We start from the raw sequence: 26,855 nt of genomic DNA on the forward strand, positions 1-26,855 counted from the left end.
GAAGGGACAAACACTTTTTTTCTTTCAACAATTTATCAAGTCCAGGTTTTTGACTTTCAAAAGTATGGTAGGCATTGATGACCTTTAATCATCTCTATCATTTTCAATTTGTTTGGTTCGTTATACCTTGGCTTGTCTTTCGTCATTATGAAATACATTTATAGCCGAACCTTTGTTTTTTTAACAAAGGTATGGTAGACATTGATGAAAAATAATTATCACTTACTATAGGACGTTTCATTGGTAGTTGTCAGGGCTTCTTTGCACACTTTACTACATATTTTTCGTTCATTTTCAGGTGGCAGCAGAACGTTCAAGCTACGTTGCCTTTACACATGAGAAAATGCAACGTATAACATTCCATGAATAAAAACTGGAGTAGGCCTACTGAAGTCGACGCCAACAAATTCAAAAGTTTTCCCCTGCGATTTATGTATAGTCATGGCAAATGCGGGTCGAATTGGAAATTGATGTCGTTGAACAGTATATCCAAGTTGACCTTTACTAGAGTCCACTGTGACACGGGATATGTGGACTTCTTTTCCTAATTTTCCTAATTGACTAGAGTCCACTGTAACACGGGATATGTGGACTTCTTTTCCTAATTTTCCTTAGTAATTATGTGTAACAATTATGTTGTTACATAATTCAGTAACAATAAGACGGGTCGCACTACACATCCCTTCTGAAATATCTATGTTCCGCAAAAGCATGACTGTCGTCATGTGGTGGTAAATCTTCTGTGTCTGTGTGGAGTTAATTCAAATCCTCCCTTTTCTTTATCTTTTACAGAGACGTAACTTTTATACAGTTTTTATTCTCCTGGAAGGGATCGACAATTTTCAAATTTATTTTCCTAACTTCTTTCTTGATTTAAGCTAAAATAACTCGATCTTTCATTAAATCGAAACTTTGTTTAGACAAACATTCGCCAAATACTTCCTCGATTAAATTGCCGCTGGAAATTTTATCTTCTGGTCATTCAATTCCATTAAGTTCATTTTTAGGAAGATTTCCATTCCCAGTTCGAGGATTTACTTTGCAAATGCTGCCTGTTCAGGATCGACCCACATATTTTTCTCAAAGAAAACATATTTGAAATTCTTCCAAAGATGACGTTTTTTTATTCATATATCGAGTGTTTCACTGCGGTTGCTTCGGGGTTGAACTGGTAAACACTCTCGTAAATGACCTCAAGCAACTAAAATTTTCCCATCAAATGGTAGGTTTGGATTTGCAATGGACCGCAACAACTGATCCATAACTTCTAAGCCATACTTGGGAAGAATGGGTGCTTCATCAAGTAGAAAAACACCTACTTGAGCTAATTCTAAACCTCTGCTTGAGCCAGGTCTTATACAGGAAACAGAATCCGAGGAAAGTGGAGCCTCCAGGACTAAGGTCTTGTCTATTGTTTATCGAAATTAAAGCAATGTTGCTGCCATACTTGCGTGGGCCATAAATTATCCATTACAGTTTTCTCTGCGTGCCAAGTAATGAAAATTATTATAAGAAATCGTTGTTTTATTATAAACGAATCGATCCATGAAAAAACATTTTTTTCACAAAATAATTAGGATCATTGACAGGCAGTAAAATATTGTCAACAATTTCAAGCTGTTTTCCTTGCAGAAGCTGATACGTACTATCTCCAGTACCAGCTGACTCACTATAACTTGGAAATTCCAAGCTTTGGTAATTTTCATAGGTCTCAATGTTGTCCATTCCGTATCGTTCCACCCAAAAACAAAAATTTCAACCTTCTATTGCCATCGTATTTAACTTCGATGCAATAATACTATAAGCACGCTTTACTGCAAGATCTTTAGATAAATTATTTCGTCTTGGATGCAAAAAGAAATCCTCTGCCAACTGATTTTTTGAATCTTTCCCAAAGAGCTTTTGGATCTGCAGGATTACTAAAAACAAGAATTTGCGTGAAGAGCATTAGCATTACAAAAGGCATTTTGGGCAGTGCCGATTCTTCTAGGGCATCGAACCGTCGTTTATCGTCGAATCTAAGGCCATGAACCATGCAATCTTTTTTGTATGTGGAATATGCAACGTTATCAACTGTTTCAAGATCTTCAAAACTTGTTGCATTCTTCACATGCTACAAAAGTACTCGTAAATAGAAGCACTCGGGAAAAGCTGCAAAATTTACGTTCCATTTATAGTGTTCAGGCATTTCCCAATAATAGAGAAATTCCTTCTTTTTTATTTGTTTTAACACCTTGTTGTGTCGAAAATACGCTTCCAACATTGAGCCTTGTTGTCCAATATCTACCAAATCTTCTTGGGCTGGGCTGATATTTTGCATTAGATAAGGTCCTGGCAAATGAACACTTAAACGTTGAACGACATGGCTCTTTTTCTGGAAATCGTGACTAAATAGTTGCCAGCATGCTTCAATTGGTGTAATGAATCGTCCTTCTACATAGGTTTCTGCTTTATTGTATACCATGCACCATTTATTTTCGACAATCTTTATTGAAGCACAATCATGTCCCTTGTGGATGTATTTATATAAATACTTTACTTGACCTATATTTCCTACATATTCGACATTTATGTGACAATGGTACTTTTTAAGCATGTGAGGATTATATGTGGTGACCTGACGATTATCACGAGTAATTCGGCGATTATTGGAATGTTTTTGATAAACAGCACGGTCATGTGAAAATTCTTCTCTATTCATTTCGTCTAATTTGGAATCATAACGACGTCGATACTTTGGTTTTTCAGCATCGGCTAGATATGTAAGTGAATTGTATTACTGTGGAAAAACGAAGCGGCACTGGAATTTTCCATTTTTATTAGTCATACAACTCGCATTTGGATTTAAATTCCCACATGGATTATGAATCATCCACTTTAAGACTAATTCGCTTAATAATGGGTCGTTGGAATTTTGAGTTTCTGCTGAAAAGATCATTAGTTTCAACAAGATTATGGATTCGATCCTGAGGACTCATGATCAATAGCAAATACATATGTCGTAGTCCACGTTTTTGAAATTCAATCGTAGTCACACATGCTGCCACCTTTCCAAATTTCTGATACTTATCAATATCATTGATCATATTGTCAAACTTCAGTATAGCAATTCGAGTAATAAGATCGGGACGATCATTGAGGGGACTGTTTTATAATAGTTTTCATCAAGTTTAATACTTGCTGCTTCTTTAAATTCAGGCCAATCAGGATTGCAAGTCACAGTTATAAATAAATCATGCGGTCCAAGGCACCGAACAATAGCCAAGGCGTCTTCAAAATGTTCAGCAAAGTAGCGTGTTGATCCGACGAATGATGACGGTAGTATAACTTTTTCACCAACGAATGCATCCTTTTTCGAGGCTAAGTCTTTAAGAAGTCGTGTAACACCTACGTATTTTTCACCCATAATAGTGATCTGGTTAAATTTTATCCAGTCAATACCATCACGCTCAAGACGAATAGCGGTATACACGAGGTACTGAGGCCTTCCACCAAAATGCAAAGCATTAAAACCAATCCTGCGCAGATCAGGTATTACAGCTTGCACAGAAAGGCTTTTTGTATGTTTAGGTCGAAAAGCTATACGATTCCTGGCTAATTCAAGCGGTGTTATATGTGGATGACTTACATAAGGTGTTTGAAGTAGCATACCCCTTGACCATCTCGAAGTTCCAGCTGGATAAAACATTGGGTACGTAAAGGGCTCCACACGACAGTCGGTATTTTTAAAAATGACAAGATTTTTGCCACATTGTTTTACAACCATTTCATTTAGTGGAAAACAATGGTCAGCATTAAGAGTAAGCACAGCGCATACTTCACTACTTCCAGGAGGGTTAAACCATCTATAATCGACACCATCTGGCAAAGTAAAAACGAGCTGCTCGTTTGGAGGCTGTTGTCCCAATGAAACAGCAAGAAGATTTGAATCATCCTCCACTTCTGGCATTTTTTCGTAAGCTTTGACATAGTCGTTTGAACCTCTCAATATTTCTTCCAAGAGACTCATTATATTATGAGAGATCCGATAACTTAAAGGATGTGCGAGGCGTTCCTCAACAGCTTCATTGGGGTCTAGAACGTATATTTGGCCATATGAAGGTGGCTCAAATTCACTTTTAGTATTTTTTGACGGATGTGCCGCTAAATTGATTTTGTGATAAATTTGTCCAGCTACTTTTAAGCTAAATATATTCCGACTATTTATGGTTCGATCATCGCTTAAGTTGAATGAAGCTCGAACGAAACATGAGTTTAAGTCTCGAATACATTTATGAAACTTCTAAGAGAGCAGGTGAAGTATTAAAAAAAGGCAAACCAATTCATTTGGAAATTGAGGTGGTGACATTGCAATTCGACCATGCAAGCAGCAATCTCCAAAAGAATTACCTTTGTTTCATGCTCTTTCCTCCGGAAAATAGAGCGCTTCACAGTGAATACAAGCAATGTTAAAGGGTCCCTAAGATTTATATGTTACATTTACTGAGTTTATGGCATCTTTGTACATATGTACTTGGTTTTGTGCAACACGTTGTTGGTAACGAAGATTACGACACCTCTGTTCTTCTAACCGCGTGTATCTTTGCTCTTCTTTTTCATTTTTGATACGCTCTAATTCTTATTTTCGTTTATCTTCTAACCGCGCGGGTCCGCCGGGCCCCGGCACATGCTTCTATATATAGATTTTCACTATCACTTGTCTTCTAAACGTAGACAATTTGAGCCTTTTCTTGATGTCATGACTGTCATGACTTTCAATTAGAAGTGGTGCCTTTGTAAAATTACATTTTTTTATTGGACCTTTAAGTTTTGCCTCGGCTTGTCATTTATCATTATGAAAGACACATCACCGAACCTTGGTTTGTTTTAATTGTTTAGGTGGTGGGACAAAAACTTCTTTTTCTTCCAACGATTTATCTAGTCCAGGTTTTTTATATTCAAAGGTATGGAAGGCATTGAGGACCATCTTTATTTATTTTAATTGTTCAGGTGGGTGGACAAATCTTCTTTCTTTTGTCTTGGCTGGTCTTTTGTAATTATTAAAGACGTATCGCCGAACCTTTTGTTTCTTTTATTTGTTCAGGTGGTGGGAAAAAATTACTTTTTCTTCCAACGATTTATCCAGTCCATATTACGATTTTCAAAAGTACGGTAGGTATTAATGACCTTAGCCATGTCAAAATCCAAAACCCAATCATCATTCATATCATTTTCTATTTGTTTGGTTCGTTAGACCTCGGCTTATCTTTCGTCATTATGAAATACGTATCACCGAACCTTTGTTTTTTTAACAAACGTATGGGGTACACTGCAGGCTTCTATACATAGATTTTCACTGTCGCTTGTCTTCTAAACAGAGACAACTTGAGCCTTTTCTTGATGTCATGACGTCCACATGGACTTTAGATTAGAAGTGGTGCCTTTGTAAAATTACATTTTTTTTTATTGGACCTTTAACTTTTGCCTCGGCTTGTCTTTTGACGTTATGAAAGACATATCACCGAACATTTGTTTCTTTTAATTGTCTAGGTGCCCTTTTGTTTCTTTTAACTGTTCAGGTGTTGGGAAAAAAAACTTTTTTTTCTTCTAACGATTTATCCAGTCCATATTTTTGATTTTCAAAGGTATGGTAGGTATTGATGACCTTATCCATGTCAAAATCTAAAACCCAATCATCATTGCTATCATTTTCAATTTGTTTACTTCGTTACACCTCGGTTTATCTTTCGTTATTATGAAATATATATCGCCGAACCTTTGCTTTTTTTTAACAAAGGTATGGTAGAAACTGATGACCTTATCCATGTCAAAATATCAAACCCAATCATCATCGCTATCATTTTCAATTTTGACACGTTTTGATTCTCGCTGTTTAGGTTGATTTTCATTGACTCGCTGCTCTTCATTTTCATTTTTGACTCCCTCACCTGTTCGGTGTCGTATGTCTTATAACCGCGTGTGTCTTTGCCATTCATTTTCATTTTTAACACGCTCTAATTGTCGTTTTCGCATATCTTCTAACCGCCCGTGTCTTTGCTCTTCATTTTCATTTTTGATACGTTTTTGGATTCCGACTACTTCAGACAATTCAGAAATGGCCTTTGCTTTAGCTGTCCGTATTGGTGTTGTTGCAATTCATGGTCCAGGTTGTCAAATTTCACATCTTATCAGGTTTGATAGTTCAGGTGTTGGTTCCGAAGAATCATCACATTTATAGTAACTGCAACTGCAAATTTTCGTTTTTTGGTCCTTTCAACAGACATTAAATTATATAAATAACTTTTGCGTTGGAAACTCAACAATCTTGTTTATGCTACGCATGACATCGTGTAAGAAAATACTAATATGATGTCATCAGAAATGCTTATATGATGTAATAACATAGTACATGACGTCATTTGCAAAAACCCAAATTAAGACTCTATAACAGATTTTTTTCAGACTTCTGACCTATCTAGATCGTTTTTTATGTGAGAATATCTCAAGATATCAATTTTTCCGAAAAAATATGGAGTCGTTTTCGTGAATATACATTAATAAATACATACATACATACATACACAATTATTACTCACATATAAAGATAGTATATATATATATATATATATATATATATATATATATATATATATATATATATATATATATATATATATATATATATATATATATATATATATATATATATATTATTGAAAGAAATCGTTTGATCAGAAGCAAACTTAATTAGAAATAAAAGTTCAGAAAGAGATAAAATCCTTTTAATAGACAGCGTTTCACAAACAGTGATAGAAATTCACAAAAATACCAGATATTTCAGTCATACGTGCAGTGACCGTCATCAGTAGCAGACATTTTACTACTGATGACGGTCACTGCATATGTGACCGAAATATCTGGTATTTTGGGTGAATTTCTGACATTGTTTGTCAAACACTGTCTATTAAAAGGATTTTATCCCTATTTGAACTTTTATTTATCGTCATGGAAAGGCAGTGTGGTCTCCTGAATTATCTACAAACTTAATTAGTAAAAGTAGCTAGTGCCTTAGGTGTGGTTTCTGGAGGAGAGGCAAAAAAAGAACATAGAAAAGATCGGACTGATGTAAATGGTAAAAAAAAAAAAACAGTAGTCAATTATTGTTCCTGAACAACATATTAAGCAACTAAGAGAAAAAAGAGAGAATGTCTTTATGTAAGTAGGCTACTTACTCCGGTGACTAAAGTTTTCCAAGTCATGCTTGGTATATGAAGGGACCATATATCTGTTGAGTATTCATCTTCATCACTATCGAAACCACCAAAAATGTACATCGTATCATTAATGAGAGTAGCTGTATGACCATCCCTACCTGAAGGTGTATAGCCGTGTGTAGTTGGTTCATTCCAAGTAATATTTTCTGAAAGATACTGTGTAATTTATATATATATATATATATATATATATATATATATATATATATATATATATATATATATATATATATATATATATATATATATATATATATATATATGTATATATATATATATATATATATATATATATATATATATAAATTACACAGGATATACTGTTCAATACAGCATCTATTTCCACTTTAACATGCATTCGCAACGACAATATATAAATCACAAGGCCAAACTTTCGAATTTGTTGACAGCGACCTTCGTACTCCTGTTTTTAATCATGGCATGTTGTACATGGCATTTTCTCGTGTTAAAAGACAACGTAACTTAAAAATTCTGCTGCCAAATGAAAATGAACGACGAACATAATTATAATGCTGTATGGAAGGAAGCATTGACAACTGTCAATCAAAACTTCGTACTGTTAGAATTATATGCCTTTTTTACATTAAATAAACGAGCAATAATTGAGTGTATATATAATTATAGATTTTTCCTCGAAATCGGTTACATAGTTTTTTGTTTTTTTTTCTTAAAACCAGCACATTAACTTTTCTGGCCATAAGAATGACCTAAATAGGTGGCAAATTTAAGAAAGAATTCGTATTTTTCCCAGAGTGGTTGTATCGAACCTATGGTGACGCCATGACATCAAGAAGTTCGTATTGTCTGCGGTTACAAGACAAGCGACATTGAGAATCAATATATACATTATATATATATTGATTCTATACGCGCGGTTAAGCCAACGTTCTCTCCGTTCTATATATTTAAAGAGCACAAACTACGTCATTTTACCCCCAGGAGTGGTCATATTGTTTTTAGAGTAGATGACAGATCCAGAATCATACAAGAGGACAAACGACTCTAGCATCTAAAGAAAAACGCATGGAACAAAGAACAGCAAAAATCACATTGAATTGCAAAGGAAAATACTGCAATACGAAATCTACTGTTAGAAAACAAAGTAAAATTACAATGTAATGAAGAAATGGGTTAATTTAGCATGCGTGAGTCTGTGAAGCATAAACAGAAAGAAAAAATTGTACTAACGCCAGAATTAAAAATTCAAGAGAAATTGCTCATTTTTCACCCTTGAACGAAGACGTGTTGATTTTAACGTCTGCAAAGATCCAAAGGAAGGATAAAATGAATTCACACTTGAATTTCCTAACCGCCCTGGAATGGAATGAAGTTATCTTCCAGTCTGTGAAGAATAAAAAGGAAAGAAGAATTCAATTCATGTGAGTTCACGGAAGAACTTCTTAATTCTACTAAAATTGCTGATTTGCCACCATGTGACTTGAAACTAAAGGATAGAACGATTGAAACTAAAGGATCACGTTCGTTGTCAGGGTTCGGACAGGTCGGATCGTTTCAAATTATAGACTCTTTCCTATTTTTATAGGATTTCCCGGGCCCAAATATAGGATTCAGAAGTCCTCGGGATCAGATCTATGGTAGATGGCGTGGGATGCATGGTCACATAAATTCGTCATTTTCTGAATTTCTGCATTTTTTTTATTTATCCTTTTTTATTTATTTTAAATACAAACTGTACGAATAGTAAACAACAGTAACAAATCAGATAAACATACCGTGCCAACGATTCACTGATTCAGGTAAAATACTTGGAATCACTCTTGCTGCTTCTTGGCCATCAATTTCGATACGAGGTCAGTTTTCTCTTTGCAAGAGACTGCTCCATTCTCGCAGATTCCACCATCTGCTCTCTTTCACTTGTTCTGGACTTCACAGCTTCTTCGAGAAAACAAACAGCTAGGGTAATGTCTATGGAACTCTTGGACTCAGCAGTCTTCTTCATTCTGTCGGTCGCTTCCTGAAGTAGAGTATCTGCTACTGTTTTCTTTTCTTGCTCTGATTGTCTAAGTTTTTTTCCTTTTGGTTTCCAGGTCTTCGATTTCTTTCTTTTTGTCGTGGACCTCCTGCAGCTTCTGCGTGTTGTCCTCTTCAAAAGCTGCTTTCTCCTTCTCAGACAGCTCTTCTTTTTTCTTTTCATCCAGATATTGTTGATACCAAGACTGTGTAGAACGTGCAAGATTCAACAGCTCTCTTGCAATAACAAACGGTTCAGGTTTTCCTCCATAAAGCCTCAACGTGTCATATACCATGAGTGTCACATTCAGAACGCGTTCAGACATTAACGCCTGGTCTTCACTGAGAATCCTACCAGAACGAGAGAACCCACACTCAACATCTGCGCTACCATGCGGCAACGTCAGCACCGCTTTGATAAGCTTGGTAAGTTCCAGGTACTTGCTGTCCCCGCGCTCATTCGCCACTCCAAAATAATGGCTCTAAAAATGATCGATCCGAGTACTGTTCTCACGGGGTCCAGTTTCCGTTCGCAAAAGCAGCCACTCAGCCTGAGCGGCGTCTGAGCTTACTCCAATCGCAATCTCGCGTGCCACAGCCGCTATGTCTGCAACACTTCTCGAATCCTTCATGTTGCTTGATCGGACTCAAACAGCGTAAAGCCTCTAGAAAGCCATCCTCTTCCAGATGACATTTGTTCAAAATATGGCGAATATCCGCAATAAAATGTTTTCGGACATTGACATAGAAAATGGCATTGTCTTTTAGTGTTGCTTTCTCGACGAAAGCTCGTTCCACATTTTCTCAAACTATGGGCTTTTCTGCAAATTTTTCAGCAAGGTTAAACATTTCTGGTGAGAAATTTTCAGTCTCGGTCACAAAATCTAGAGTAAAAACCCGTCCGCAAAGCGTCACAACTAGTCTTCTGATCTCTGAGTGCAGAACCTAAATGAGAGGCTCTTTATTCTGGAACAGTTGGGTGAAACTCATGAACAGTTCTGCTGAGGCTAGAACAAACTCGGTTTCGGCCTTTATCGTCGCACTTTTGATATAAGCCACAATCTTCAGAAATTTGGGACTGGACAAAAGATTCTTCAGTTTTTTCTCTCTCGGCACGAAGTTCAGGAAGTACTCTAAGATTGCCGGCCACTGCTGCATGATTCTAGCAAGGGCATGTCCGATCGTCAGCCAGTGGCTTGGGACATGCTTCATGAAAGCATTCTCTGGCACTCCCATTTTCTTTTGGCACTTTCGATAGTCTTCACAACGTGCATGCCAGCCGTCAGAAAATGAATACAGAAGAATAACAAAATCGAAACTTTCTTCTCCGAACAGCTGAAGAACTTTCAAGAAAGCATTATGGATTATATGGATGTTGCAAGTACCAATGTTCAACATTCCCTTACCCATCACTTTATTTTTTTCGGCATTGAACTTGTTCCAAACACTTTTGTTGACGTTAGGTCCGTCACTTCCAAGCGTGAACAGTTTTTCAAGTGACAGCTGATTCTACACAATGGCTGACATAATCTTCCTATACAGGTCATCACTTATTGCATGGCCCATAAAACTTGTGCATAAACGTCTGCTCTGGATTTCTTTTCCGTATGAGGACCAATATTGAACACGAATCTGTAACTTTTTCATACCAGCGTTGTTGGTTGTCTCGTCATATTCTAGTACAAAATATGACTGAATGTCCTTCACAAGCATTTGCTTACAGTAAGGATGCAGCGCATCGGTGATCAGCTACGTGAGTTTCTTCGCACATAGGGACATTCCGTCGGGGATCTTACTGGAGAATATCGCAGAGAAGGTTGCGACAATATGGTCTGAAGAGTTAGAAGACATGGAACTCTGTACTGTCTGAAGTGCCCATCTGAAGTGCTCAGCTTTATAAGCGGCATCATGCTCACAAAACATGTTTGTACCAACTAATAATTTATCCTTGGTTGTTTCATCAACTCGAGATTTTTCCGGTCAGGTGAAGCTGTAGTGGATGTAGTTGAGTAGTGAAAGCGGCTTTGTGTTCTGCAGATCGCACATGTTAGTTTAGCTGAGCAACAACAGCTGTGCAACCAAGATTTTTCAAGCAGAGTTTGCAAGAGAACGAATACTGATCGTTCTCAGTCTTACACCATTTGCCAATCTTTCTACCGCTGCAATCCGTCTTAGCAAGCCATGAACTACTAAACTTGGTAGACCCCATACTTAATTACTAAACATCACCTGCAAAATAGCATCCCAGGATTAAAAGGCTATTAAAAGAAAAAATGTGGATATGTCGGAAACTGGGCCGTATTTGCATCAGCCTTTTATAGCTTTCGTTCAGCCAGAAAACGCATAAGTCACAATAAAGAACTCCAGTCTCATTAAGCAGAGACTGCTAGCCCATATACTGATCTTTGTTCATTTCAGACAGGCCCAACATGACAAAAAACAAAACAAAGGGTACGAAGTCAACACAACGGCATAGCCCAGGCAGAAGCAGCTTACTAAGCCAAACACAAAGCATTAGTTAAGTTCAAGCAACTCAACAGTTGTAATTAATTAATTATCGATCTACACCGAAAGACAGCACAGTCTACAAGTAGAGTCGAAGGCAAAGAAAAGCACATCTTGGTTTACTTAACGAGCAGTGAAAATTGCAAATCATGAGCAATGTTCTTAGTGTTCTTCAGCCGAAAATATAGGAATAATAGGGTTTTAGCCAAAATATAGGCATTTTATAGGAGCGCATTAAAATATAGGAATTTATTGGAATTTATAGGCGAGGCCGAACCTTGCGCAGGGTTCGGACAGGTCGGTTAGTTTCAAATTATAGGCTCTGTCCTATTTTTATAGGATATCCCGAACCCAAATATTGGCCAAATATAGGATTCGGAAGTCCTCGGGATCAGATCTGTGGTAGATGGCGTGGAATGCCTGGTCACATAAACTCGTCATTTCCCGAGTTTTTGCATTTATTTATTTACTTATTTTTATTTCAAATATAAACTGTACAAATAGTAAAAAACAGTAAAAAATTACATACACATACTGTGCTAACGATTGACTGATACAGGTAAAATATGTGGAATCATTCTTGTTGTTTCTTGGGCATCAATTTCGATATGCGGTCAGTTTTTCTCTTTGCAAGAGACTGCTCCATTCTCGCAGATTCCACCATCTGCTCTCTTTCACTTGTTCTGGACTTCACAGCTGCTTCGAGCAAAGAAACAGCTAGGGCAATGTCAGTGAAACTCTTGGACTCGGCATCCTTCTTCATTCTGTCGGTCGCTTCCTGAAGTAGAGTCGCTACTGTTCTCTTTTGTTGTTCTGATGCTCTAAGTTTTTTCCTTTTGCTTTCCAGGTCTTCTATTTCTTTCTTTTCGTCGTGGACCTCCTACAACTTCCGCTTGCTGTCCTCTTCGAAAGCTGCTTCCTTCTCGGATAGCTCTTCTTTTTTCTTTTCATCCACTTATTGGATGTCATCCACATGTCAAGTGGATTTCATCCACTTTTCATCCACTTTCTTTTCATCCAGATATTGTTGATGCCACGACCGTGCGGAACGTGCAAGATTCAACAGCTCTTTTGTAATGACAAATCGTTCTGGTTTTCCTCCATAAAGCCTCAACGTGTCATATACCATGAGTCTTGCACCCAGAACGCGTTCAGACATCAAGGCCTGGTCTTCACCGAGAATTCTACCAGAACGCGAGAACCCACGCTCAACATCTGCGCTACCATGCGACAACGTCAGCACCGCTTTGATAAGCTTGGTAAGTTTCTCATTCACCAGTCCAAAATAATGGCTCCAAAAATGATCGATCTGAGTAATGTCCTCACGGGGTCCAGTTTCCGTTCGCAAAAGCAGACACTCAGCCTGGGCGACGTCTGAGCTTACTCCAATCACAATCTCGCGTGCCACAACCGCTATGTCTGCAATGCTTCTAGAATCCTTCATGTTGATCGGACTCAAACAGCGTAAAGCCTCTAGAAAACCATCCTTTTCCAGAGGACATTTGTTCAGAATATGGCGAATACCCACAATAAAAGGTTTTCGCACATTGACATAGAAAATGGCCTTGTCTTTCAGTGTTGCTTTCTCACCAAAAGCTCGTTCCACTTTCTCTGAAACTATTGGCATTTCTGCAAATTTATTAGCAAGGTTCAACATTTCTGGTGAGAAATTTCAGTCTCGGTCACGAAATCTGGAGTAAAGACCCGTCCGCAAAGCGTCACAACTAGTCTTTTGATCTCTGAGTGCAGAAGATGAATGAGAGGCTCTTCTTTCTGGAACAGTTGGGTGAAACTCTTGAACAGTTCTGCTGAAACTAGAACAAACTAGAGTTGGGCCTTCATCGTCGCACTTTTGATATAAGCCACAATCTTCAGAAATTTTGGAGTGGCGGGAAGATTCTTCAGCTTTTTCTCTCTCGGCACGAAGTTCAGGAAGTACTCGAAGATTGCCGGCTACTGCTGCATGATTCTAGCGAGGGCACGTCCGATCGTCAGCCAGCGGCTTGGGACATGCTTCATGAAAGCATTCTCTGGCACTCCCACTTTCGATAGTCTTCACAACGTGATGGCAAGCCGTCAAAAAATGAATGCACAAGAATAACAAAGTCGGAACTTTCTTCTCCGAACACCTGAAGACCTTTCAAGAAAGCGTTATGAATTATATGGATGTTGCAAATACCAATGTTCAACATTCCCTTTCCCGTCACTTTTTTTTCGGCATTGAACTTGTTCCAAAAGCCTTTGTTGACGTTTGGTCCCTCACTTCCAAGCGTGATCAGTTTTTCAAGTAGCAGCTGATTCTGCTCAATGGCTGACATAAGCTTCCTATACAGGTCATCACTTGTCGCGTGGCCCATAAAACTTGTGCATGAAATGTCTGCTCTGGATTTCGTTTCCGTATGAGGACCAATATCAAACACGTATCTATAACTCTTTCATACCAGCGTTGTTGGTTGTCTCGTCATATTCTAGTACTAAATATGACTGAATGTCCTTCACAAGCATTTGCTTACAGTAAGGATGCAGCGCATCGGTGATGAGATACGTGAGTTTCTTCGCAAATAGGGACATTCCGTCGGGGATGTTACCGGGGAACATCGCATGGAAGGTTGCGACAATATGGTCTGAAGAGTTAGCAGACATGAAACTCTGTACTGTCTGAAGTACCCATATTAACTCAGCTTTATAAGCGGCATCACGCTCACAAAACATATTTGTACCAACTAATGGTTTATCCTTGGTTGTTTCATCAATTCGAGATTGTCCAGTCAGGTGAAGCTGTAGTGGATGTAGTTGAGCAGTAACTGCGGCTTTGTGTTCTACAGATCACACATGTCGGTTTAGCTGAGCAACCCCAGTTGTGCAACCAAGATTTTTCAAGCGGAGTTCGCAAAAGAACGAGTACTGGTCGTTCCCAGTCTTACACCATTCGCCAATCTTTCTACCACTGCAATCCGTCTTAGCAAGTCACTAACTATTGAACTTGGTAGGTTCCATACTTAATTACCAAACATCACCTGCAAAATAGCATCCCGCGATTAAAAGGCCATAAAAAAAAATATGGATATGTCCGAAACTAGGCCGTATTCGCATCAGCCTTTAATAGCGTTCAGCCAGGAAACGCATAAGCGGCAAGAACTCACAGTCTCATTTAGCAGAGACTGCTAGCCTATATACTGATCTTCGCTCATTTCGGACAGACTTAAAATGACAAAAAACAAAACATAGGCTACTAAGTCAACAGAACAGCATAGCCTAGGCAGAAGCAGCTTACTAATCTCAACAAAAAACATTAGTTAAGTTCAAACAGATCAAGAGTTGTAATTAATTATCAATCTACACCAAAAGACAGCACAGTCTACAAGAAGAGTCAAAAGCAAAGAAAAGCACATCTTGGCTTACTTAACGAGCAGTGAAAATTGCAAATCATGAGCAATATTCTTGGTGCTCTTCAGCCGAAAATATAGGAATTTATTGGAATTTGTAGGCGAGTCTGAACCCTGCTATCAGCAATAACATAAAGTAAAAATGAAAATTTAATTTTGTTTAAGGAGTAGTAATGAGCAAGGTAAAATCGTCATTTCTGACTGTTGAAACGGTTTTTGTCAGATTAAAATATAGCTTACCTAAAATGTAATCAGAGATAACTGAATATGGTATCTGCGAATCAGTAAAGCGCTATTCCGTGAACTTACTATGATATTACCATGAACTTACCCCAGGAAAATAAGAATTAAAGGTTGAAAAATACACAGTTTTTTTTTCTGTTTTCACAGCTCAACTTCAATGGACTAAGAAGAATGAGTAAAATAAGCTTAAAGAGTCTACCTAAATCAAACGTATATAATGTGCTGCAAGCTTCAGCTTCGTTTCTTCCTCCCCAGAGTATGGCCTTATTCTTGTATCTTATGACTGTATGACCGAACCTTTGACATGGTAAACTTCTCCCTTCAATCTGATGCTTTGTATTCAAAGCCGACCAGCGATATGTATCTGTGAAACAACAACTGGGTCAAACTTCGAGGGGATAATAGTTTCATTGTTATGATACATAGTACACAAACAACAATTTATTTCAATTTCTGTTTATGCTAGATTTCATTAATTCATCCCATGCGATTTTGGCTATTTTTAATTTTGTCGCGATTATTCGCTCCATTCCTCTTTGCTTCAAATTTACCTTATACGACTTTCCCTATGCTCAATTTAGGTTTGAATATCACTCTTTTCTGTTTTAAAAGCTTTTTTGGCAAAAAGTAAGATAAAATTGTAAGTCATTTTCAATTCGTTTTTAGCTAAAATAGTATTATTATAGATAAATTGCAAGAACCGTTGTAAAGTTTTGCGGCTGTTTTTGCTTGTGAGCTAAAATATTGGATTGGAATTTAAATTTTAGGTAAAATTCAGATATCAATTAAAAATGTTAGCCGTAATCTTCAGCAAGAATTTTTTACCAGTATTTTTGTTACAAAATTGGGATGGGGAGGAAGGTTTTCAATCACAGGGATTGAAAGTCTGCACAACCTTTGTCCTAACCCACATCTTGCAGACAACCTTGAACATAAACTTTAATTCATTAATCTATTAGCAGCCAATTTCAAGGCCGGGTCGGGTACTTGGCATGTGGCAGGCTTGTCTTGTATATATTTATTCTCGTTGTAAGCATCAACTTCCAAATGAATCACTTTTGTTTACTACTCTTTCCTCGGGAAAACGGAGGACTCCCCAGGGAATACACACAGCGTTGAAGGGTCCCAACGACTTGTAAGCGTCTTTGTAGGTCTGTACTGGGTTTTGCGCCATATTTTGTTGGCGTCAAAGATTGTGAAGGTGTTGTTCTTCTAACGTGATTTCTTTCTTCTTCACTTTCATTTTTTGCTCGTTCTGATTTTCGTCGTCGCTTGTCTTCAAACAGCACAATTCTTTGTTCTTCACTTTATTTTTGACATGTTCTAATACTCGCTTTTTTGCTATCGCTTGTAATTTTCGCTTCCGCTTATCTTCTAACCGCAGATTTCTTTGTTCTCGCTGTAGGATACGTTTTGACCACATGTTTCTTTGTTCGTTGCTTTAATTCTAAACTCCTTCTAGTCTTCGTTGTCGCATGTCTTGCAACCGCATATTTCTTTGTTCTTTATTTTGGTCTTTGACTCGTTTTAATTCTTGCTGCCGTTTATCTTCGAACCAGATGTTTCTTTGTTCTTAACTTTTGCTTTTCACTTATTGGAAATGTTACTTGCTCATATATTCTGACTGTATGGTTCTTTGTTCTTCATTTTCGTTTATCATTCCTTGAACCTTTTCTCATTACTCTTTACCTTAGGTGCTCGGTTTGATCTTGTCATATTTGATGGTCTAAGTTGTTCATTTGTCCTCTAGGCATTATGAAACTGCTTAAAACACCTTTTGTAAATAGACTAATTACACTTAAGATTTCATACTTATCTATATTCATTTTGTAATGTTGTATGCGTCATTGATATAAAAACGATAAGTTCACTCCTGAGGAGGGAAGGGTTGGAAATGATGTAGTTTATTCTCTTGAAAATGTGCTCATAAATATGACGTGAATAATAAGATTTTTCTTGTCAATCAGACGATTTTCCATGTCAATCATATGATTTTCTTGCTTGTGTAATTTTGCTTGCAATATATACACTAACGCCAACATGAGTGGGATTGTCAGGAGCCCTGGCTTTATCAAGAACAAATATCCACTAGCCAGATATTTTCACTATATCTCCCATTTCTTGAACTAGGTTTTGATGGATTCGAGCCACATCCATGATATCAAGCACTGCATGAACACTATTTGTGAAACAGTTAGTATTTTTCACTTTAGTGGCAAGCAAAAGCGTCTTAAAAACTTACACTGATGATGTCAATCTGAAACGATTGCGCGAAACCCGACGGGTCAAAAGACACAATGCAATACAGATTTCAAAGCAGTTAGTTGTTCCAACCCAGAGAGTTTGGGTAACTAATAAGAGTGGAAACTGATGCTAGTGTCGACACAAAACTATCAACACCATCCAGCACTTGGCGACAATTGGCATTTTTTCAAAACTTTGTAGAGACTGAGATCAGAAACTTATTAATACCCTAATTTTCGCAATTGCACTAATTAAATAAACTATTCTTATTCTTACACTGTGTGAAGTGTCCCCAGACGCTAGATGGCGCTGATAGTTTTTTTTTGTCGACAGTAGCGTCAGTTGCCACTCTTATAAGTTACCAATAATCTTTGATTCCAATCTTTAAGGCCCTAGAAGACATAGAGACAAATGGAGACTCTGCGGCATCGTAAAAATCCAGAAGTCTGCTAAATAACATCCTGAGCTACCTTTCTCACCAAGAAAGAAAACTAGCAATAACGATTATTTTAACTGTAACTGAACTAGCAAAGAATGAGGCAATGCTATGTAAGTGGAATTGTGTTGATTCCCTATTATGTAATCTCTTCTCTGTGATTGATGATATCAGGCACATCATTATGAGTTGTAGAACGCATGATTAAGAACATGATAATCAAGACACTTTGGTGCATTCACTGTAAGGAGTGCTCTAAGCTATGCAGAGAAACATAGCTGGGCCATGGAAATAATTATTTATTTATTAAGAGATTTCATTAAAAGGACTAAGTTGGGATGATAATGTTCTTTAGTTTTATTTTGCCAGATGGCAAACCTGGGTACAACAGATATCACCATAGCTCCATTTTTTAATGCATACCTGTGATTGTAATTATGAGATGCCAATGAGAATATATATTTGTGTTATGTGCTGCTATACTTCTTTCTTTTGTTCTTTTTTCAACTTCCCACAGAAATACTTTTCCTTTGGAGCAAATTTTGCAAAATTGAGCAAACAAATAAAAAAAAAGTCAAACCTGTATCTAAGCAGTAAACATCTATATCTCTATGTGGTTGCTCATTTGAGCAATATCCTCCAAAGCTAAAAATTTTGTTTTTCCATTCAATGGCTGCGTGATTCACCTTTCGTGGGCCTCCAGCTAAATGTATAGTCCACATTGTCTGTCAAGTCTTTCAAAGGTGACTAGCTACAACACAAAAAAGCTATTATTAAAAGAAAACAGGTAAAAACTAATCTGAAATAAATAAGCAGAGACAATTGACTTAATGGCTTAACTAAATGGCTCAGTTTTTCTTAATTAACTATCCTGAATATTTCTTTTGTTAAATTTCTAAAAATAAATCCCATCCCTCAGCCAATCACTTCTTCAAACACATCCAATCTAAATTTTGAGATAGCCATTTTGTTCAGCGTAGTTGAAAGGTCCGTAAATTATGTCTTTAAGGATGACAACCCCACCTAAGCTGTCAGGGCAAGGGTTATAAGTTATGCCCTGGGGCATACAAGGTTTTTTATAGAAAGGGTGGTTGTATTAACTTCGGAGGGGGCTCATTGGATTGGTGATCAGAAGTTCTAGAGCCCCTTTTAAGATTCGAAGTGATCAGAGGGCAGACGCCCCCCCCCCAACACACACATCATAATTCCCCAAAATGCATTCAACCTAATCATATAGGTCTGCATATTCTTGTACACATTGGACTCAAGCACCTTTCAAATTGTATCTTGAACTAATTCAAAACATTCCCTCTATTCTACAAATCAGTTCCTAGGCTGTTGGATTCACACTGGTTTCCTCCAATTCTTGGTACACTTTTACCAACTTGTTGGCAGTCATCATCTGGTTGATCTTTACAATGTGACAAAGGTAGAGTAATGTGTCTTACTAGAGGTTAAATTAAAAAAAGGAGTTTTTTTTAACTAAAATTAAGGAGCAGCGTTAAAACTCAAAACAAACAGAAATTATTCTGTATATGAAGAGGGCTGCCTTCTCCTCAATACCTTGTTTTTCATGCTAAAGCTTTTAGCACTTTTAAAAAAGGTTCCTATTCTAATTAAACGGCCCTTGTGTTTCAGGACTTGCTCTTAAAAAATTGGGAGAAACAGTCAAAGTCTAGAATAAACAGAAAGATATTGAGGAGGCAGGTAATACCTTCATATATGGGATAATTCCTGTTCGTTTTTAGTTTTAATGTTGCACCTTACTTTCAGTTGAAAAAATTTGTCTTTTAATTTAATTTCTAACTATTTTTCAAATAAAGCCAGTAAACCTGACTCATCTTCTATGAAAAATTCCCTCCCCTTACAGGAAACTCCTCCGTGAAAAATATACAACCCCCCCCCCACCTTAAAATTCCTTCTGAACAATTTCATTGTTTCTGAAAAGTCCTCTCTCCCCCAGAAATCAAAACGTGCTGAAAAGTTTTCCCAGGCAATCTTCCTGGTACATCTCCAAATACAAAATTGAGATGGCAAAGTGAAAGTAAGACAAAAAAAAGAATTTCGTATAGGAATTCTGTCAAATCCCCTGGAAAGTTCACCCCTGGAAATTTCCCTTCCCATGCAAAATTATCCCCATGGAAATCCACACCAAGCACAAAATCCACCCCCCAAAAAATATCTGTATACTTCCCAAGAACAAATACTATGCTTAAACAATTGATAAATTTTACAACTTAGAGACCTATCCTCAGGGGCTGTGGGGTCATGTCATTTCCAAAGGTGTAGTTTTGGGATCTACTAGACCCCCTCCCACGCCCCATTTTTCTCAAAATCATCCAATCAAAATTTTGAGATAGCCATTTTGTTCAGCATAGTTGAAAGATCTAAAACTATGCCTTTGAAGATAACATGACCCCCACAGCCTCTGGGGAAAGGTCTTTAAGTTACAAATTTGCCCATTGTTTACCTATAGTATTTGTTATTGGGAAGTATGAATACATTTTTTAGTTGAAGGAGGGGAATTTTGTGCCAGGGGGATTTTCTATGGGGAGAATTTTCCATGTGAAGGGAGTGTTCCAGGGGGTAAATTTGTCAGTGGAAATTTTTATGCTGGGAGAATTTTCCAAATTCCTATACAAAATTCTTATTATGTTTTGCTTTCTCTTTGCAACTTAATTTTACACATGGAGATATTGAGGGTAATGGTCCATGGTAGACTTTCACCAGGAATTGTCTAGAGGATATAACCATGAAGAGAAGGAAATTTTCTGAGGAGGTAGAGCCAGATTTTCTTGCATTATTAAAGAAATATTAAGAAATTATTAAGGATTATTAAACAAATAATTATTAAAGAAATTAAATACAAAGAGATAAGTATTTATCAACTGAAAGTAAGGAGCAACATTAAAAGCTAAAACAAAGAGAAATGATTACATATATCAGGGGGATTCCTTCCTACTCAACACCTTGCTCTTTACACTAAAGTTTGAATTTTGTCCCAATTCTTTAAGAACAACTCCTGAAACACAAGGTCTGTTTAATTAGAACAATAAGAAGCTTTTTAAAGGTACTAAAAAACTTTAGCTTGAAGAGCAAGGTGTTGAGGAGAGGGTAGCCCCCCTCACATATGTAAAAATTTCTGTTTGTTTTAAGTTTTATGGAATGTTGCTTCTTACTTTCAGTTGAAAACACTTGTTTTTTTTTTCTTTAATCCTTTATAGGATCACATCATTGTGAAATGATGATAACAACTGGATATATAGATTATTTCAAAACAATTAAAAAAAGGATTTAAGTGGAGTGAACCACAAAAAAATTGACCAACAGAGAGTTACTGCATATAATGCTCAGTGGTGCTTTAGAGAGAAGTGGTCCCTCTCGAAAAATACCCTTTTTTGGCATTTTCATTGAAAAGAGAATCAAGGTGCCATTTGATAACAGCAGTCCTTTTGAATGGTTCGAGGCGTTTACCCTTCCCCCCCATGGAAGATACATCCCTGCTGAAAGGAAATGATCCAAAAAATTATCTATCCCCACTGAAAATTCCCCCAGGCAATCCCCCCCATGCAGAAAACCCTTGCAAAAAATGCCCGTATGTTTCCCAATAACAAATACCATCTGTTAGCAATGACACAAATTAGAAAACTTAAAAAGGCACTTAAACTTCTACAATGGGGTTCTCTGATTTTTTTTGTAGTTAGGGAGGGAGGGAGATACCTCAAAGGGTGCATCTCAACGTTAAAATATCCCAGCTCTCCTTGTGGCATCAGATAAATACAGAATTAGTTGTAAACAAGAGACCAGGGGAGGGTGGAGGTAGAAATTGATGTATAAACCACAAGGCAGTAGCCAGGACTTTTCTTTGGTGGGGGGCATTTTTTTTTTGGGGGGGGGGGGGTACAAAAGAAACTTTAAAAACCCATCAAAAAATGTGAAATTTATATCTACTCAATTATGGCTTCTGGGAATGTTTCTGGTCTACACTGTTATTATGAAAGTAAAGAGTAACAATAAACCCCAAAATGAGCAGAATTTATTCTGACTAGGAGTGAGACTGCCCCTTCCTCATCCACACCTCCACTTCATGGTTGCAAAAACTTTAGAGCGTGATCATTACATCAGAAATTGAGAGTTCTAGTCCTTTTTTGTAAGTCAAAAGTGATTGGACCCGCAAGGGGGGGGTATTTTCCTTACAAACACTATAAAACAAAAAGAGCAGTACCATTTGATTACTTATTTTATGCCACTTTACAATATAATAGTTGTATTTGTGGCAATGAAACATAATCCCCCTGATAAGATCAGAAATAGCTGTATGACATATAAGAAAGCAAGAGACAACACTAAAACAATGAAACTATTAGCCTACATCATGCAGCATGTTTTTATTAATCAGATTATCACTGTTCCCTTCCACTGTTATAAACATTTTAAAATCTGTTCAAATAATATTTCCTTCACAGCTGTATTGTAATCACTCAGCCAAACTGGATTTTATTGAGTCAAGTGTGAAGCTACTTTTTTATATAATGCACCATGATATGATAAACTACAAAGAAATATATAATAGAGGAGTATATACTGGAGCATCAGGGGGACTGGGGTGGATTGCCATAAATACAACTAGCCTATGGTACCAAAATGTAAAAAACAAAATTGTACCCCTCTTTAAACTTGAAACAAATACATTTTACTCCTTCCCCTATATTTAGAAAAAAACTTTTTGCCCACCCCCTACATTTTCATGTATTGGTACTGCTGATTACACTGTAATATCTTTGTTATTATATTATTATTTTGTAGTTTTGGATGGTGGAATTTTATACAAGGGGCTTTTGTCTATCTTGGAAAATACCTGATTGAAGCAGGGTGGATTGAGCTCTTAGGAATAAATCCATAGTCTCAATAATCTCCTGTTAAGACGATTTTTAAGTAGTATCTGATACTAATCTAGAATCATTAAAGTCTCAGAAGGAAACTTGTTTAGAAAACAATTCTTATTTCCTAATATGGAGAAATAAATGTAGTTAGGACAAATTCAATGTTTCCTTGCCATTGCAGTGGTTCATTAGTTTCAAATTCACTTCAAAAAGAATTTGAAGTGAATTACTTCAAATTGAATTTGAAAGTGAATTTCAAATTCACTTTCAAGTGAATTTGAAAGAATTACTTTTCTTTCCTTTGAGAATTGATTAATTTCCAGTATCTTAAGAATGGATTGCCATTGTTCATCAGGTTCTGATTCACTATTGTGAATGGTTACACTTTTCTTTACTTTATAAAATGAATCTGTTGCTGTTCATCAGTTTCTTATCTTATCCCTTCTTGTTGATTAATTTTTAGAATGTCAAGATGGAGTTGTTATTCATACAACTTCCAATTAACTTATTTCAGCAGTTGTTTTTCTTTTCTTTGTAAGATGAATTTGCAGTTGTTTATCACTTTCTTTGCTAATCCTTTATTGCTGAATAATTCTAAGTACTGTTTTTCAAGATAGGCCCTCCATTCTTCATCATTTTCAAAAGCTATTTTTTCAGTAATTACCTTTTTTTTGAAAGATGAATGTGCTGTTGTTCATCAGTTCCTTCGCCAGTTGTTTCTTGTTGATTAATTTTAAGTATATAGAAATATTCTTTGTTCTTCAATCCATTTAATCAACACCTAAATTATCAGGGACAACAAAAAAAAATCATTTTTATTTTTGCCTCCTTTGATCCATCTTAGTTTTTTTCTGTACCTGAAAACCACATTTAAAAAAAATTTTTTTTTGGCTTTTCAAAATCATAGTTTTTAAAGCAGTTTCACATTTTGTCAGTGTTATCCTGCTTAACCAGGGAATTAAATAAGGAAAACCAAATCAACTAATGTTTTTTGTCCATAGAAATTCTAATACTAACCATCTGTCAATTATCAATTACAACCATACCTACAGAAAAAAGCTAAAGCTTCTTATGCTGTTTGGTGCTATCTGTTTCTAGCTTATTTTCTGCTGATTTTAAAAACTTTTTCCATTAGTCACTATGAACAAAAATTTGTGCAGGTTCAGTTTTGCACAAAGAATCCTTTATTTTCCTAAATCTTCCATAATTTTGTATCTTTCCAAAAGATCATTAAAGGTTCTGGTGGATGGTTAGTGTTATGTAAATAACTGGAGTTATATTGGCTGAAAGTTATGGTTTCAGAGTTTTGGATGTTTAGTTTGATTTTGTGCTAGGTTAAGGAAGCTTGGAATTATTTTTTTGGGTATATTTTTATATTTTTTGGGTATTTTGGTTTTTGTTCATAGGTATTCCACAGGTGTCACTACATGGGGGTATGCCATATTATGGCATGGCACACTCATTTTGCCTGGGTAATGAAATTTAAGTGCTGAAACCTATATAGGCAATGAGTTTTCATCTGATGAGCCCTGATATGTGGTGATTACCTGGGGAATATTTAATTGTTGTAGATTTAAGGCACTATGGCTTGGTTTTGGGACAATGCTCTACTTTGGACTTGATTTTTTGGATTAGATATACTGTTTTGTCCTAGGTGATTGGATGGATGAGTAAGGTCTAGACCTTGTTTAAGTGCTCATTTATTTCAGTTACATAATTAGGAAGACAGTTTTTTTTTTTTTTTTGTCAAATAATTACCTGTAATACATTATAGGGAAATCTACTGGAAGTAGATTCCTTCAAGAAACTAAGGGCAGTTGCACCAGATACAGTCTTCTTATGGTTGGAGTGGTGTACAGCACATTTTACTAAACCCACTGATCTTGGTTTTCCAAAGAGTGAGAGATATTCTAAAAGGCTGAGCCAATTCACCTTTCTCTTCCAAATATCATTATGACTTCTGAATGTTTGATCAGTGCCTATACTCCTATACTCATTCTTGGGTCCACCATTGTTAATCTTTCTTAGAGAGTACTTGGTCCCAAGAAAATCTGGACTTAGTAAAGAGCAGACTCTAAGGAATCTGGCAGCAGAGTCACTCAAATATGGCATCATACATTAAAAAGGCAGTTTTTTAAAAGATGCTGGCTTTAAAATATCTTGCAAAAAGATTTGTGTTTTATATCATCTTGTATATGAATCAGGCAGCAGTCACTCAAATGTGTGTTAGCTTATATCATACTGTCAAAAGCTATGCATATTAAATGATCTTGTATGCAAAAATGCAGTTTTATCTATCTTAAATAAAAGGCTTTGTTACTTAAAAATGTACTAGATATTGCATCTTGCTTTCAAATTAGGCCTTAAATAGCTCTCTATGTTTTTCTAGTGCCGTTCTAGAAGTAAAGAAAAAAAGATGACAGCAGTGCTCAAAACATACTCAAAAAAGTGATTTTCTTATTGTTCAAGGTGTGTGGCTGTCAGTTTCCTGTATTGAGTTTTTTGACAATGGTAATTCTAACAGTTAATTTTTTGTTTTTCAATCCAACACCATTTTGAAGGGGTTTCTGGATGTTTTTCGAAATTTCCTTGAATTTGTTTTCAGACCAACATTTTACTATTAAGACTAATTAGAATAATATTTACCATAGCCTACCTAACTCAGCTACAAATGACCTTTTTTCTCACTAACCATTTTGGGGGCAAATTTTATTTCTGATGTAAATGGGAGGTAATTTTAAACTTTACCCCCACCTCCCCCCCTAATGTACAAATATATACCCTAAATTGGCATATATAGGGAGGAGGGGCTAAAATTCATTTCTGATAGAAATGACCATTAGCCTATATTTGTAATCAGCATAAAAAAAGGCATCAAATGGTATATTCACTTTATTTGTTACTCAATATTATGATTTGGCAAATATTTAACCCTTTCTGTTATCTTCTAAATCCTAGAAATAAGGTAGGAGAAGAGATAGCAGCTCTGTAGTATTTGCCATCAGGGCAGATGTTTGGCCCATGGTTGATCAATACAAGTTTCATTCATTCAAATCAGCTACTTTCCAAGATAGAAAGAGCCCACCTTAACAAGAAGTTTAGCTCTGGAATAAACCTAAGGCTATGTCCTGGCCACAAAGGGGGGGGGGCAGTGACCATTATGTTTGAGAAGTGTCAAATAGAATGGCTTTAGTTTCCTTCTCCTGATCAGTGCTCATATAGGATCAGACTAGGAAAAACCCACTGCTTAATAAAATAGCTTCAGAACAAACTACATTTTTTTTGTATTCCTCCTTTAAAATACATATTTCAAAACCATCAAACTGTATTCTTATTCCTCTTCTTCTTCTATCAAAAATCGCCGAATCTGTCATATTTCAAGATAAAATCCTATCATCGGGGCTTGCCTGTCTGCCGGACTTTGAATAGTATTTGGTCATGGTACTAAATCGAAAGAAAACCAAGCACTTAAACCACAAAATCAAAGGCTAACACGCAGCTAGTTCGTGTCCCTCACCTCTGATATTAACTTTTTTCAACTACTAACTTAATGAAATCCCAACTTGATGACGATCTAGAAGTGATCTCTTGAAAGCGAAAAACTCCCACAGATTTGTAAAAGTGCAACGGTAACCCTACTCTTCAAAGTCAGAAAGTGAGAATAAACTTCAAACTACCACCCAGTTATTCTAACCTCTATGTGCTGTAAAAGATTCGGGTCAATCATTTCAGAGGTCATTGTTAATCATTTGAAAGCGAACGACTTTTAACAAAAAAAAAATAACAGTTTTGGCAATTAAAAAAGATAAAAATTCAGCTGAGCTACAAATGCTTCTTGTCGTGGATGACTGGAGAAAAATCCTTGTTTCGCCGACAACATGAATGATTACGCAATATCTGATAACGCATCATT

General features: G+C 36.6%; 1 protein-coding gene across 1 annotated transcript in view; it reads right to left on the reverse strand.

Annotated features, from left to right (window-relative positions):
- LOC148956434 (kelch domain-containing protein 3-like) overlaps nt 1-26,288 on the reverse strand; it is a 60,765-nt gene extending 34,477 nt beyond the window's left edge. Inside the window, exons 1-4 of the mRNA XM_089095321.1 lie at nt 26,218-26,288; nt 18,640-18,810; nt 15,579-15,743; nt 7,212-7,399 (exon numbers count right to left, since the gene is read on the reverse strand). Of these exons, the coding sequence (XP_088951447.1) occupies nt 7,212-7,399; nt 15,579-15,743; nt 18,640-18,781 (495 nt within the window). The 5' untranslated portion in view covers nt 18,782-18,810; nt 26,218-26,288. The remainder of the gene's footprint in view (nt 1-7,211; nt 7,400-15,578; nt 15,744-18,639; nt 18,811-26,217) is intronic.
- Nucleotides 26,289-26,855: the final 567 nt, after the last annotated feature.

Source organism: Artemia sp. Qi Xiang Cuo, chromosome 1 (assembly GCF_049724085.1).
Source record: "Artemia sp. Qi Xiang Cuo chromosome 1, ASM4972408v1, whole genome shotgun sequence".
NCBI lineage: Eukaryota > Metazoa > Arthropoda > Branchiopoda > Anostraca > Artemiidae > Artemia > Artemia sp. Qi Xiang Cuo.